This window comes from Neovison vison, chromosome 10 (assembly GCF_020171115.1).
Source record: "Neovison vison isolate M4711 chromosome 10, ASM_NN_V1, whole genome shotgun sequence".
NCBI lineage: Eukaryota > Metazoa > Chordata > Mammalia > Carnivora > Mustelidae > Neogale > Neogale vison.
This window is the reverse complement of record NC_058100.1, coordinates 44,436,584-44,453,210: the sequence shown is the minus strand read 5'-3', so window position 1 is coordinate 44,453,210 and position 16,627 is coordinate 44,436,584. Positions and strand designations below refer to the sequence as shown.

The following is a 16,627-nucleotide window of genomic DNA, read 5'->3' as shown; positions in this document are numbered from 1 at the left end:
ATTTTTATCATATGTTATCTACTATTACTTTATTTATCTAGTGCAACACCCACTAAATTTGGAATACAGCTGGGTAATGCTGCTGCAATGTTTATAGTCCATCTGCCCCTGTTAATGCCAACAGCAAATTATGAATTTACTTAAAACAAATAAGGGCGTACAGTGAAGGTCACTATCTCTTACTATGCAAAGAAATTAAGTCCTCTACTTCATTTAATCACCACAACAATCCTGCCTGGTAGGATGAGATAACCAAGCCCAAGAGGAGATAGTCACATACTAATAGTACTCGTATCATTCAGTTACAGGTGAGACTAGATCTCAGAACTCCATGATTTAAAACAAAGTACTCCCGAGCGCCTCAATGGCTCAGTTGGTTAAGCGACTGCCTTCGGCTGGGGTCATGATCCTGGAGGCCCAGGATCGAGCCCTGCATCAGGCTCCCAACTCCATGAGGAGTCTGCTTCTCCCTCTGACATTTTCCTCTCTCTCTCTCTCTCTCTCAAATAAATAAATAAAATCTTTAAAAAAAATAAAACAAAATACCCCTTCCAGGACACAACTAAATCAGCCTTCTAAAGATTAAAATTCCAAGTATGCAAGTAATATTCCTGTTGCCTGGTAGGTAAACCCATTTGTCCTTTACAGAGAAATTTAAATTGACCAAAAATAGCAGCTGAAGAAGTGCTTTGGCAGAAGAGAAGAAGCTAAGAAGAAAGAGGTCTGATTACAGGCTCTGGTACTAGCCATGAACTGCTTTTTGCCAGTTCAGGAATAAACCAAAGAGAAAGCAACCTTAAAATGAGTCTTTTTTCCTATCTTTAAAACAAAGACCTGAAGGGGACACCTGGGTGGCTCAGTCAGTTAAGTGTCTGCCTTTAGCCCAGGTCTGGATCCCAGGGTCCTGGGACAGAGTCTCGCATCAGGCTCTTTGCTCAGCAGAGATCTGCTTCTCCCTCACCCTGCAGCTCTCCCAGCTTGTGCTTGCTTTCCTCTCCCTCTCTGAAAAATAAATAAATAAAATCTTAAAAAAAAAAAAGACCTGAAGTTAGGGCTTGGACTAGCTCAGGCCCATAATAATCAACAGATCAGGGGCACCTGGGTGGCTCAGTAGAATAGGCCTCTGCCTTCGGCTCAGGTCATGATCTCAGGGTCCTGGGATCGAGCCCTGTATCGGGCTCTCTGCACAGCGGGGAGCCTGCTTCCCCCACTCTCTCTCTGCCTGCCTCTCTGCCTACTTGTGATCTCTGTCGAATAAATAAATAAAAATCTTTAAAAAAAATAATAATGATAATCAACAGATCATAACAGTCATTAGGTCCTGTAGATCATTTTCAGTTTTATCTTAGTATTACCAACTTTCCTTAAAAATCAAGTCTAGGCGGCGCCTGGGTGGCTCAGTGGGCTAAGACACTGCCTTCCGCTCAGGTCATGATCTCAGGGTCCTGGGATCGAGCCCCGCATTGGGCTCTCTGCTCAGCAGGGAGCCTGATTCCTCCTCTCTCTCTGCCTGCCTCTCTGCCTGCTTGTCATTTCTCTCTGTCAAATAAATAAATAAAATCTTAAAAAAAAAAAAAAATCAAGTCTAAGGGGCGCCTGGGTGGCTCTGTGGGTTAAAGCCTCTGCCTTCGGCTCAGGTCATGATCCCAGGGTCCTGGGATTGAGCACCGTGTCGGGCTTTCTGCTTGGCCGGGAGCCTGCTTCCCTTCCTCTCTCTCTGCCTGTCTCTCTGCCTACTTGTGATCTCCATCTGACAAACAAATAAATAAAATTTTAAAAAAAATCAAGTCTAAAATACTCATTTATCTAATTACCATCATAATTATGATTTGAAATCACCCTCTTAACTCAGATTCACACAAAATAATTGTCTTCTTCAGAAGATTGAAAGATAACTCCTGGAAAACAGAACTACAAAAGTCAGTCAAATCTATTATATCGCTTACAAAAAAGGATCACAAAATTAGTACCCTTAGAATCAAGTACAAATTAGCTAAATATAAATTTTAAGAAGCTACTTTTATGAGCAATTTATTACAGTCAAATCTTCTGATGGCTATTCAGCTACCAGTCTGATAATAGAGCCAAGAGGATAAAGGTTTACAAAAGTAATGTTTTTTTTAAAACTAAGTGTCAAGATACAAATAACCAAACATGAAAAATGAGGGGAGGGGGAACATGTCCTCTCTTCATCTCTCAAAGATACAACTCCCCAAATATGGGATGGGAGTAAATGGATATACAAAAATGTAGGGCTATGGGGCGCCTGGGTGGCTCAGTGGGTTAAACCTCTGCCTTCGGCTCAAGTCATGCTCTCAGGGTCCTGAGATTGAGCCCACATCGGGCTCTCTGCTCAGCGGGAAGCCTGCTTCCTCCACTCTATCTGCTTGCTTGTGACCTGTCTGCCAAATAAACAAATAAAATCTTAAAAAAAAGAAAAAAGAAAAAAAAGAACGGCTATACCACAGTGAACATTTCCCGTTGTGGTGATGCACACAATTGTGATGGTGCACAAAATTCTGACTTTCACACATTTGACTTTCATAAAATCTATACTTTCATACAAACATATTTACATACACAGGTATATATAACAAGTTACATACACTCCATGTGTATTATATATTCGTCTGTTAAAGCCTTTATCATAATGTACTTGTTTGCTTCCTTCTTTGAGGGCCGACTGCCTTTTTAACTTTGTATTCATGGTGCCTAGAACAGAGCTGAAGGATAGCAGGGATTTGAGAGAAGGCTGGAAAGAGGCAACATTTTTCATGCAAACACACACGCACGCACACATGCACGCGCACACACATACACACACACACCCTCTGACAAGAATAATAGGTACCTCAAAGTGCCCAGTTCCCGTAGGCAAGTGTCCTCCTAGCAAACTCAACCTCCCTCCTACCCCATCACCTGCATCTCAGTTCCTCTCCCTCTTTTCCCTGCAGAGCTGCAGGTGTCACTGGTTGGCAAGAATATTTGGGTTGGTTAATTACCCGCCAGCCAGGTAGTCTGGACCCAAGAGACAGCACCTGCACACACCATAATTAGATATTTTACAACACTGTTTAGCTCTCTGGAATGAAAGAATTTCCACATAAGACAGATACATCAATGGGAAAATTTTTGACATTCCACTCTCTAACAAGTTTTTATAAAAGTAGTATGTTGAAAGGAAAGGTTGCTTTCTACATCATTAAAATCCCAAAATCTAAAGAGAGAATAAAGAAACTATAACAGCAAGCTACCTTTGGATATTCAGTAAATGTTTAGTTGTACTTCTCACTTCAAATTTACCAACTGTAAAGGCACTACTCTAAAGTAAACTGTTTTCCAATCTAATTTCAAGGAAAATCAAAATCATTACTGTTAAAAGTTTGCAGTTTAACACAAAATCGTACTATCTGAACATGTTAAGTTGTCAACACACAAAATGAAAACAGAATTGGCTTACATTTTTTTAAAACCTGCTTCCTAGGGGCACCTGGGTGGCTCATTCGATTAAGCATCCAACTCTTTGATTTCAGCTCTGGTCGTGTCCTCAGGATAATGACATGGAGCCCCACCTAGGGCTCCACTCTCTGTGCAGAGTCTGCTTGAGATTCTCTTTCTCCCTCGCCTGCCACCCCTACCTACCCCTATTCACATCCTCGCTAAATAAATAAATAAATAAGATCTTAAAAAAAAAAAAAAGCCTACTTACTAACATTTTTTGCATACAGCAGGATCCCTGCTGAGCAGAGAGCCCAATGTGGGGGCTTGATCCCAGGATCCTATGATCATGACCTGAGCCAAAGGCAGAGGTTTTAACCCACTGAGCCACCCAGGCGCCATATGAATATCATACTTAAAAGAAAAAGACTGAATGCTTTCCTCCTAAGATCAGAACAAGGCAAAGATGTTCACTTTCACCACTCTTGTTCAAGACAGTGTGGTATGAAATAAAACACAGAATCCAGAAACAGAGCCACACACATACTACTGATTGATTTTTTACAGAGATGCAAAAACAATTAAATAAAAAAAGGGCTAGCCTCTTAAATAAAGTGTTTTGTTGCAATTAAACATCCATATGCATGTTCTACCTAAACCTCACACCTTATACAAAAATAAACTCAAAATGGATCACAGAGCTAAATGTTATATGCAACACACTAAAGCTTCTCAAATGAAACACTGGGGAGAAATTCTGTGACCTGGGGTTAGTAAAGAATTTTTAGATATAACACTAAAAGCACACTTCATATAAGAAAAAAGAGACTTCACCAAAATTGAAACTTTTTGCTTTGTGAAAGGTAGTTAAAATAATGAAAAGATATGCTATACACTAGGAGAAAACAGATACAATCACATATCTGACCAAAAAACTTACAACCAGAACAAATATAAAATCCCAAAATCCAACAGAAAACAATCCAATAAAAAATGGGAAAAGACGATCTCAATAGGTTAAAAGATGATTCTATTCATACAACATTCTCAGAAAGACAGAAGTAGAGTGGTAGAGAGCGGATCAGTGGTCATCAAGGGGCTAAGAGGCGGGGAGGAAAGTGTGTAAAGGGACAGCAGGAGGGAGTGTTTGGGGATGATGGAATTGTTTCCTGATGATGATGGTGGTAGATATTTGAGTCTATTGTGTAAAAATCCACAGGTATATATAACAAGTTACATATTGATTTTAAAAGGAACACTTAAAAAGAAAAATGTTGCCTCTTTCCAGCCTTCTCTCAAATCCCTGCTATCCTCCAGCTCTGTGCTAGGCACCATGAATACAAAGTTAAAAAGGCGGTCTGCCCTCAAAGAAGGAAGCAAACAAGTACATTATGATAAAGGCTTTAACAGACGAATATATAATACACATGGAGTTCCACACCTAAGAAAGGCTTCCTGGGAAACACAGGGCAGGAACTGACACTTCAGATGAGTATTGATAACAACGCAGAGACTAGCATTCCAGGGACGCCTGGGTGGCTCAGTTGGTTAAGCATCTCCCTTCAGCTCAGGTCATGATCCCAGGGCTCTGGGATCAAGTCCTGCATCAGGCTCCCTGTTCAACAGGGAGTCTGCTTCTCCCTCTGCCATTCCCCTTGCTTGTGGTCACTCTCTCTCTCTCTCAAATAAGTGAATGAAAATGTTTTATTTTAAAAAGTGGACTTAAGTATTCTCACAGCTTGAAAAAACACCCAAATTGCTTTACATATGCACAAGACTTGCACACTGAAAATTAGAAAGCACTGCTTAAAGAGCTAAAAAATGGAAGACCCATGTTCATGGATCAGAAGATTCAAAATTGCTAAATATCAATGTTGCTAAGACATCTTCTTCTGTAGAAGCTGATCTGTATTTGCAACACAATGCCAATCAAAATATTGGTAGGCACGTCTTCAGAATTTGTCAAACTGATTCTAAACTTTATACAAAAACGCAAACAATCTAAAACAATCAAAACAATTTGGAGAAAGAGAACCTAATTTCCAGATGTTAGTTAGTATAAAGCTACAGTAAATAAGGTTGTGTGTCATCAAGAAAAATGAAAGCAAATGTCTATACAAAGACTTCTATACAAATGTTCATGATAACTGTATTCGTAAGAGCCAAAATCAGAAAAAATCCAAATGCTCATCAACAGAATGGATTAACTGTAGTATAACCATACAATGAAATATTGGTCAACAATAAAAGAGAATAAAAACACACAACAACATAGAAGAATCTCAAGTAATCATGCTAAGTTAAAAAGCCAGACCAAAAAAACCAAAATGCGTACTGTATGATTCCTTTTATATCAAATTCTAGAAAATACAACCTAATCTATAGTGACAGAAAACTGATCAGTGGTTGCCTAGCGATAGAGTAGGGAGAGGGAACTGAATGCAAAGGAGCATAAGGGAACCTCTGCAGTGAGGAGGACTATGGCAGTGGTTACACAACTATACACATTTGACACAACTCATCAAAATGCTCACTTAAAATTGACGAGCTTAGCTGTACATAAAGTATGCCTCAATATAAACAAAATGTAGTCATAAGGCAACACTGCCATTTAAAAATTAAAGCGTATCTTTTGCTTTCCAAATTCATGGAAAGAATACAGGCCAAGAATTACCATTCACTTAATGTGGTTGAGAAATACGTATTACAGGAAGAGTTTTGTAAATGTAGCATGATTAAACAACCAGAAACATCACTAATGGCTCTTTTATATCTGTGTCGTCTTTAAAGAATCAAAGGAGATCTATAAAAGAAATTTCTAATTCTTAAAAGAAATACTTACTCCAGATAAAAAAAAAAAAAATCAGAAACAACACAGAATTAACTAAGAAATCTGTTAGCAAGCCTGAAACCAGCCATAAGGTAATTCAATCCTGCTAGGTTCCAGAGAAATGCAAAGGTTTTAAAAGATGAGGGCTCTTATGCTACCTAAAATTTAACAGTGGTATTTCCCATGATTCTACTTCTACTTCTGCATAAAGAATGCTGTAAGGTCCAAGAATATAGGGACTATTCCTTATGACTAGAAGTAATCACTAGTAAGAAACATTAAGAAGACATCCCTAATCTTTACCTCATGAAGTTCTCTCAAGGGAGCACTACTTACTTGGTTAATTCTCCTGAGGAAAGATGTTTTTCTCCTTAAGTTTCAAAAAATAATAAATATTTCACTTGTTTTATAATGCCAATTATAGTTATTTTTTAATAGTATATCTCCATGTGGACCCTCAGCCTTAAAATTGAAAAAACAAACTCTGTAACAAAAACAAAAAAATGAGGAAGCAGCCATTTACAAGGAGAAAAAAGACAACATAAGCAATTTCCCAGTTCAAATAACCACAGCAGTATGCAGCATGCATATTTTACAGATTTGGTTACTTCTAAGGCAACATGCTACTTCATATTCTAATTTACATGGTCATAACTGTTGTCATAAAAATTAGTTCACAGCTTAAGAAAAGACATTTGAGATGTAAATTAGGTTAACCTTTCCTTCTATGAAGTAAGACTACAATTAAAAATCATACTCAGTGTTGGGGCACCTGGGTGGCTCAGTGGGTTAAAGCCTCTGCCTTCGGCTCAGGTCATGATCCCAGGGTCCTGGGATCCAGCCCCGCATCAGGCTCTCTGCTTAACATGGAGCCTGCTTCCTCGTCTCTCTCTACCTGCCTCTCTGCCTACTTGTGATCTCTGTCTGTCAAATAAAAAATAAAAAATAATAATAAAATAAAATAAAAATCATACTCAGTGTTTCCTATTCAATCAAGATCCACACACATGCACACCTTCAGGCCTTTATGGGCTCTATTCTTCCCATTCACCCTTCTACCTATGATGCCCTTTTCATCCCACTTGTCTGGCTTGGCCATCTATTCCCTGATCCCATGAGCCAGAACTATCTCTCGTTCTTCTGAAATCCCTTAGCTCTTTTCTGTAGTCTCTCACAACATTTAACATTTTCCATCTTGTACCTCGCTTTTTTTTTTTTTTAAGATTTTATTTATTTATTTGAGAGAGAGAGAGAGAGAGACAGAGAGCATAAGAGGGTAGGTCAGAGGGAGAAGCAGTCTCTCCGTGGAGCCGGGAGCCCAATGGGGGATTCGATCTCCAGACTCCAGGATCATGACCTGGTTCGAAGGCAATCGCCTAACCAACTGAGCCACCCAGGCATTCCTTGTACGACACTTCTTTAAGCCCAGTTAACTCTCTTCTACTGTGAACATCCTTGAATGAAAGGTATATGCTTTCTTCAGCCTTGTATTCCTCATAGTACTTAGTGCCTAGAACTAAACATTTATTGGGAGTGCTGCCCAGAGTGGGGAGGAAAACATTCAACAATATTTTTTTCAACGCTGTGCGCCATACATTGCCATAGGTGATACAAAAGGAAATAAATACCAATGATAGAGACCTACTATAAATCTACTAAGAGACAAAGACATGTAAACAGATTAATACAGTATAATTGTGGTGTCATCATAAGGAATAAACATGGTGCTGTGAAGGGAACACTATGTATGTTGAAAACTGTTCTAATTCCATAAAGAATGTAGGAAACTAAGTCTAGATTTTGAAGGGCCCAATAAGTAGAAAGGTTTCAAGAGTGGGATAATAAGAGTGCCTTAATTTTCATCTGAAAAATTTTCTTAATCTGAAACTAACACGCCCACCTATGTAATAACCTTATTTGCATAGCTGGAGGAGTAATAAATTTCACTCAATTCTCAGTACAACCCTCTGGGAGAACCAGGCTTGGTCTTATCTTTAAATAAATTTGCTCCTCCCACCTTCTCACATTTGTCTGAACTGTAGGCCATTTCCATAAACCATGTACACTTTCATGCCCCAAACTCTGTTTATCTAACTTTTAAGGTTCTTCTCAAATCCTGCTTCCTGAGCTCTCCAACACACAGGAATACACCATCCTCCAAATGCACATTGCACTATTACTACTATCTGTATCTCTTTTTCAACAACTAATGACAATGATAAAGTTAATTCTTAACTTTTTATATAACTTGGAGTTATGCAGTACTGGTCTCAAATCCCACATGTGCACCTGCCTTCTGATGTAAAGTTAGTCAAGTTATGAAACTTCCTTGAACCTCAGTTTCTTCATCATTAAAACTGAGATTCTGGGGGCACCTGGGTGGCTCAGTGGGTTAATCCTCTGCCTTCAGCTCAGGTCATGATCTCAGAGTCCTGGGATTGAGCCCTGCATGGGGCTCTCTGCTCAGCAGGGGAGCCTGCTTCCACCCTCCGCCCCCCCCCCGCCCCCGCCCCCGCCTGCCTTTCTGCCTGCTTGTGATCTCTATCAAATAAATAAGTAAAAATCTTAAAATAAATAAATAAAATAAAAGTAGGATTCCATTGGATAATATGTACAACATGCCTAATATACACACATACTCATATATACATACATACGTTACAAACATTCAGACTTATTTTTGTTATTCTTTTCCAAGAAGGGAGATGCAAATTCTCTTTAAAACTCAAGACAAACGCAGTAAAACATGAACAAAGTGGGTACTAAAAATTGGTTAGTTGATGTAAAGGAGCCTCACACCTTTTAAAGAGGCCCTCAAACAACTCACACAATACACTCCCAGTAGAATTTCTCCTATGTCTCTTACCACTGCCAATCATGAAAATCTCGGGCAAAAAAGGCACAGCCAGACACAGAGGGCCTAGGCTGGTGACCCTAACAGTGACATCCTTCTCAAGAGTCTGTGTGCCTCACTGCAAATCTGACACTGTATGAAAGGTCAAGGGAAGAAATATTTTTTATTACATAAATCAAATAATACATAAATTAGTTTTCCAATCTACACTATCCCGGGGAAGCAAGCAAAACCACTTCTGCTGATTTCAGCCTCAGAAATTAAGTACTATTGGGCTAGTGTCTGAGTCATCCATTAAAACCATCAACGCCTGCCCCACCCTGGAAAGAAGGCACTACGCAACCTTCTATAGCAGAGTCTCGAGCATCCAATACTCGGTCCCTACCCCAGCCTTCCAGAAGTCCCCACAGCCGACGCAAGTCCAGGCACTGGGCGCACCCAGTCCCCCAGGCTCTGACCCAGGGTCAGGTACCCCCAAACCAGGGTCCATACTCTAGTCCCTCATGCCCCAACTCAGGGTTCTACGCCCGTCCGACACTGGCACTCACCCGGGCGGTGACCTTATACACCGTGTAGCCCCTTGGATGTCGCTGAGGCTCGGTGACAGTGTAGAAACGGGCCAGGTCGGCACCTCGCTCCCGGGGAGAGGTCATCCTCCCGCCGCCTCTGCCGCCGCCGCTGGCCGGGGACCATCAGGGCAACCCGGCGCCGCCGCGGTCCGGGCTCCCCAAACAGCGGCGAAGCGGAGAGGGGGCGGTGGCTCCACGGCGGCCGGTCGCTGCGCGGCTCTGCTTCCGGTTCGGCAGAGAAGCTTCCGGGTCAGGCCGCTTCCGGCGTCCTGGGGGAGGGAAGACTCCACGCTAAAAGCTGACCCCCGAGCCCGGCTTGCGCCTGGCAAGGAGACAAGGATCAAGTGGTTGCACCGCCGCTGTCGTCACTGCGGAAGCTGAGACTTCTCCGCTTAGTCTCTGTGGGTTAGCTCCGACACCTTCTACATGTTAAGAGCGCTGGTAGAGCCGGGACACGCAGGTGAGACCGTGGCGCTCCGCACCCTCGCCCAGCCCTGCCCCTCCCGTGTACAAACTTGGATGGAGCCCTACAGGGATGGAGGGAGAGCCCAGCCGAGCATCTTCTTTCCTTCTTCGCTCACGGCCTATCATTTTAAATACCCACAGCACCATCTGAACTGCGACAGACTTAACTTCCTTCTTTCTAAAACAAATCCCGTCCACCTGCGCACTTGTCTTTCAACCTCCACAACAGCCCTCAACCCTGTATCAATCTTAAAATTCATCCCCTCGGATTCTAAAAACTGGAAATTGCGTCTAACTGGGGGAAAAAGAAAAAGAAAAAAAAAAAAAAAACACGATCTCTGAAAGCTACTATGAAGAGAGAGTTGCCCGTTCATTGGTTGCTATCCGGTGTTTGGCAATGCCTTTACCTTTCTTCATCAGGATTTTTTTCATTCCTCTTAACATTCGTTCCAAGTCTTTGCTAATCTCCTCAGTTCTCAGTTCCTCTTAGTGTTTTTCCCGCCTTTCTTGGAGGGGAAGGAGGAAGGAGCCTTTAGTACAAACACTTTAATCTTACATTCCTATTCTATTAAGAGATGTGGACATATCCCTTCCTCACTTTTTTAAGACTAATCACTCTGCCTGTGTGCTGAAACCCATCCCCTTTTGCAGACCTAAAGGCATTGTTCCAGGAATGACAACTAAACTCTGCTTTCAGTACCTTTAATCTCTTCCTCACCACTGACTCCTTCCCAACCTGCATATGCCTCAGTCTGTCGATCACTCATTTATTAAACCTGAATTCACATACTTTGTGCCAGACATTATGCTAATTAAGCACTAGAGTTACAGGGTCCCTGCTGTCAAGTCCTATCTAGTAGGAAAAAACAATAATTAAAACATACTGTTTTAAGTACCATGACAAATGAATTTATGGAGTGCTGTAGAATACATTATATTCAGAATGGAGGGTTTTCTCATAGAGGGAAAACTATGGTTGAATCTTGAAAGAGAAATAGGAATTACTACACTGAGATAAGGGTAAAGGACATCATTACATTTGCCTTTTTTCCTCCTCCTTTCTTTCTCCCCCTCATTGTCAAGATTGTCTAAGTTGTTTTTAAAATAATCTGCCTTGGGGGCACTTGAGTGACTCAATTGGTTAAGCATTTAACCTCAGCTCAGGTCATGATCTCAGGGTTCTGGGATCAAGTCCTGCATCAGGTTCTGCAGTCAGCGGAGAGTCCGCTTGTTCCTCTCCCTTTGCCCCATCCCCTGCTTATGCTCTCTCTTTCAAATAAATATATAAGAAATGTTTTTTAGAGATAAATAAATAATCTGCATCAGTATTCACACATTTATACATTTTATGAAAATCACACATCCATTACCATACTAACTTCAATCTGCCTTCACTACTATATTCCTACTATGAAACTACTTTGAAAAAAATTTCTAATGACCAATATTTTCAGAATTCGAACATTTCTGACCGTTTCCACCTTTTCAAAACTCCTTTATGTCCTTAGTATATGAGTCAGCAATCTCCTTGCTTTTTCTTTTACACTCTGAATCATTCACTCCTTTTTAGTCTCCTTTGCTGATTTCTCCTTCTTTTGGGAAGATTTAGTGTTCCTTCTGTTTGGGATTTTGCCTTTGATCCTTTGTTCTTTATTCCCATTGACTTAGAAATCCATATCCATAGGCATATCTCTCTTCTAGGATTTGATGCGTATTACCTACATCTTTACCGGTATGTCCAGTTACCCCTGAAAACAGAACAGATTGAAATCCAAACTTTTAGTTTCCTTATAAGCCTCTTCCTATCACAATGACTGATTTTATTCTCCACTTAGTTACATTAGCGAAGTATTTGGGAATCATGCTTAGTAAATCTCTCTCCCACTTTTTCCGATTTTGTTTGATTCAGCAAATGCCTCTGGCTAAAGCTAAAAGAATGGAACAAGATATCCCATGAGCACTACTCATAAGACTTAACAAGATACAGTACCAAAAAAAGAGACAAAACTTAAAGAGTTCAATTAATCAAGAAGGTATAACAATTTTAAATGTGCATGTGCCGAATAACAACTTAAAAATGTAAAAAACAAAAACCATTTTCTGTCTGTTCTACAGTAATTAACAAAAAAGTAGACAGATAAATTAGTAAGGATGTAGAAGACCTGAAAAGCTCTATCAGCCAACTCCACCTGATTGGTATTTATAGAACACCCCACTCAATAGTGGCAGAACATATTTGTTTCAAGTGCACAAAAGACATTCACAAAATTAGAACATATCCTGGGCTATAATTTTTTTTTTAAGATTTTATTTATTTATTCGACAGAGAGAGATCACAAGTAGGCAGAGAGGCAGGCAGAGAGAGAGAGAGAGGAGGAAGCAGACTCCCTGCTGACCAGAGAGCCCGATGCGGGACTCAATCCCAGGACTCTGAGATCATGACCTGAGCCGAAGGCAGTGGCCTAACCCACTGAGCCACCCAGGCGCCCTGGGCTATAATTTTAAAGACCACTATAAATCATATATGCTCTTTGGCCTCTAGAAATTAAATAAAAGTTAATAACAGAAATTACCTGTAAAATTAATGAATTCTTAGAAAGTAAATAACATAATTCTAAAAACCCAAGGGTTAAAACCCATGACAACAGACCTTTAAATATATTTGGAATTGAATGAAAATTGGAATATAACATACCAGAAATTTGTGGGACACAGCTAAAAACAGTGCTTAGAGGTAAATTTATAACTTTTAAAGGCCTGTCGTAGAAAAGAAGAAAGGTCATGAATCAATGATCTAAGCTTCCACCTTAAGAAATTTTTAAAAAGATGATTAATGTAACCCCAAAAATAGCATAAGGAAGAAAAAAAATAGAGAAAAAGAACTGTAAAATAGAAAAGAGAAAAGCAATGGAGAACAATCAAAAAACCAAAATCTGATTCTTTAGGGGAAAAGTCTAGAAAATTTATAAACTTCTAGCCAAAGTGCTCAGGAAAAAAGAAAAATGGGTGTCTCAGTCGGTTTGGCATCTACCTTCAGCTTAGGTGATGATTCCCAGGGTTCTGGCATCTAGCCGCACATCAGACTCTCTGCTCAGTGGGGAGCCTGCTTCTCCCTCTCCCTCTGTCCGCAGCTCCCCCTGCTTGTGCACTCTCTCTCTTTCTCTGTCAAATAAGTAAAAATCTTCAAAAAAGAGAGAAAAGAAAAAACAAATTATAGGTATCAAGAATAAAAAATATAGCATATCCTATTGTCATTAAAAGGAAAATGAGGGCGCCTGGGTGGCTCAGTGGGTTAGAGCCTCTGCCTTCGGCTCAGGTCATGATCTCAGGATCCTGGGATCGAGCCCCGCATGGGGCTCTCTGCTCAGCGGGGAGCCTGCTTCCTCCTCTCTCTCTGCCTGCCTCTCTGCCGAGTTGTGGTCTCTGTCTGTCAAATTTAAAAAAAAAAAAAAAAAAAAAAAAACCTTTAAAATAAATAAATAAATAAAAATAAAAGGAAAATGATTTCCTTGAACATCTGCATACTAATAAATTTGATGACTTATGTGAAATGAATACATTTATTAAAAGACCCAAACTACTAAAGTTCTTTAAAAAATACAAAGAGAACTTAACTAGCCATATCTCTGTCAAAGAACTTGAATTCTTCATTCAAAACAAAGAAAACTCCAAGCCAGTGTAACTTCAGTGGTGAATTCTACTAAGTATTTAAGGAAAAGAGATTATCAGTTCTACCAAAACTCATCCAAAAATAGAATAGGAAACATTTACCACTTGTTTTGTGAAGTCAGCTCTAGCTTGAAACGAAAGCATTTCAAAAAAGAATACTATAGGGGCACCTGGGAGGTTCAGTCGGTTAAGCGTCTGCCTTCAGCTCAGGTAATGATCCCATGGCCCTGGGATCAAGTCCTGCATCAGGCTCCTTGCTTGGCAGGGAGCCTGCTTCTCCCTCTGCCTGCCATTCCCCCTGCTGTGTTGTCTCTCTGACAAATGGATAAGTAAAATCTTAAAAAGAAAAAAAATTAAGGTACATAGTTTCAAAAGGAAGAAATAAATCTGCCTTCATTTACACAGGTCATGATCACTTACATAGAAAATCCTGAGGAATCAACCAAAAAACTAATAGAACTGAGTAAATTTAACAAAATCACAGGATTCAAAATAAATATAGAAAAAGTCATTTATTTCTCTATTATAGCAACAAAAATGGAAAACTAGAATTAAAAGCAAAACCTGTGGGGTGCCTGTGAGGCGGGGGACTCAGTCGTTAAAGCATCTGCCTTCCGCTCAGGTCATGGTCCAGGGTCCCGGTATTGAGCCCCGCATCCGGCTCTCTGCCTCTCTCCTCCTCTCTCTCTCTGCCTGCCTCTCTCCCTACTTGTGATCTCTGTCTGTCAAATAAATAAATAAAACCTTTATAAAATAATAATACAGAGGGGCACCTGGGTGGCTTAGTAGATTAAGCCTCTGCCTTCGGGGTCCTGGTATCGAGCCCCACATCAGGCTCTGTGTTCAGCAGAGAGCCTGCTTCCCCCTTTCTCTCTGCCTGCCTCTCTGCCGAGTTGTGGTCTCTCTCTCTCTGCCAAATAAATAAATAAAATCTTTTAAAAAAAAGATATACAGAGGACAAATAAGCACATTTATACTTCATTCTTCTTTAAGGAAATAGCTATTAAAACCACAATGAGGGAGGGATGCCTGGGTGGCTCAGTCTGTTAAGCTGCTCCCTTTGACTCACCCAGGGTCCTGGGATTGATCCCACATTGGGCTCCTTGCTCGGCAGGGAGCCTGCTTCTCTCTCTCTCCCTGCCTGGCACTTTGCCCACTTGTGCTCTCTCTCTGTCAAATAAATAAATAAAATCTTTTTTTAAAAAAACCCACAATGAGGGAAGTGGTGGAGTAAGGAACTCCAAAAGTCCACTGTTCAATATAAGCAATGAAAAAAGCTAGCAAAAACATTCAGAATCAACTCTTTTGGAACTCTGAAAATTAACCAAAAGCTTGCAGCAACCCATGGAGCACTTAGCCAAGAAAAACAGCTAAATCTCTAGGAACAACAAGCTCTCTAAATTTTTTTTTTTTTTTTGGTCTATTAAAGTAATCTCTACACCCAATGTGGAGCTCAAACTCACAACAAACAACCTAGGTGCCCCAGGCTTTCTAACAATTTAATTTAACCTAGTACCATCCCCTACTTTTCAACTCGGGCATTCTGGAAAATAACAGCCTACTTTCCTAGTACCAGTACCAGGAGCAAAAGAGGCCTGATTCTCACGGAACAGTAATTACTTCTTTTGACCCATCTAGTGGCTTCCTGGAGGATGGGCTCAAAAGGCTTGTCTTTATCTCAGTTAATTTGGCCCAGTGTTAAAGCCACTATTCAGAGGGTATTTGTCAAAAACATTTAAAGGCCAGTGTTTTAGTCAGTTGTCATTAGGCAGTTGATAGCAGTTGAGCAAATAATAGACTGCCCAAGAAGCTTGAGAAGAAAGGCTGGAGAGTAATGTTCGAGAAATAGAGACTTGAAAAGCTCTAAGGGATCTAGAAAATCATGCACATAACTGGGACAGTGCACATGCCCTAGGGAGGCCCTAAAGTCTTGTTTCTGGCTGACCTTGCAAAAGCAAAAAAGGAAGGCTAAGACAGAATTGTAAATTGCCTGACTATTGAGGATGTACCCCAACATAGAAACAGCCCACTGCAAAAACTGGGAGATTTTTTTTTCCCCAGGCATTTAAGAAAATCTCTGTTTAATCATTAGCTGACCACTAAGCTAATAGAACAGAGACTTCAGTGGCCACACACAACAAATAAACTTAGTACAGTAACTAAACAGTACAGTACAAACTATAAACAAACTATACAAACTATAAACTTAGTACAGTAACTAAACAAAAACAACTATAAATTGTAACAGTGAACTCTGGAGAGGGAAGAGAATCTGATTTCCAGAGTGGAAGAGAATCTGATTTCCAGAACATTATAATATTCAAAATGTCCAGTTTTCAACAAAATTACAAGGTAACCTAGGGGTGCCTAGCTTGCTCAGGTGGTGGAGTCTGCAATTCTTGATCTCAGGATTATAGGCTTAAACCCCACACTGGGTGTAGAGATTACTTAAAAATAAAATCTTAAAATTATAAGGCATCCTAAAAAGAAAGTATGGCCTACACACAGAAGAAAAAAAAACAATAAAAATAAAACCATGTCTATGAGGAAGCCCAAATGTTCTTTGCTAGACAAAGATTTAAATCAGCTATTTTAGGAGCACCTGGATGGCTCATTCAATTAAGCAACTGCCTTTGGCTCAGCTCATGATCCCGGAGTCCTGGGATCAAGCCCACCACATCAGGCTCCAGTTCCACATTGGGCTCCCTGCTCAGCGGGAATCCTGTTTCTCCATCCCCCTCTGCCCCTTTCCACTCCGCTCATGCTCTCTCTCTCTCTCTCAAATAAATAAAATCTTTAATA

At 40.4% G+C, this 16,627-nt stretch overlaps 2 protein-coding genes across 5 annotated transcripts in view; one reads left to right on the top strand and one right to left on the bottom strand.

Moving 5' to 3' along the window:
• RPS6KC1 (ribosomal protein S6 kinase C1) overlaps positions 1-9,898 on the bottom strand; it is a 230,080-nt gene extending 220,182 nt beyond the window's left edge. For all 4 annotated transcript variants that reach the window (XM_044267182.1, XM_044267183.1, XM_044267184.1 and 1 more), the window contains exon 1: positions 9,671-9,898. In XM_044267182.1, coding sequence (XP_044123117.1) covers positions 9,671-9,775 — 105 coding nt within the window. In that variant the 5' untranslated portion in view covers positions 9,776-9,898. The remainder of the gene's footprint in view (positions 1-9,670) is intronic.
• A 45-nt stretch (positions 9,899-9,943) lies between these two features.
• ANGEL2 (angel homolog 2) overlaps positions 9,944-16,627 on the top strand; it is a 39,123-nt gene continuing 32,439 nt past the window's right edge. Inside the window, exon 1 of the mRNA XM_044267170.1 lies at positions 9,944-10,151. Within this exon, the coding sequence (XP_044123105.1) occupies positions 10,118-10,151 (34 nt within the window). The 5' untranslated portion in view covers positions 9,944-10,117. The remainder of the gene's footprint in view (positions 10,152-16,627) is intronic.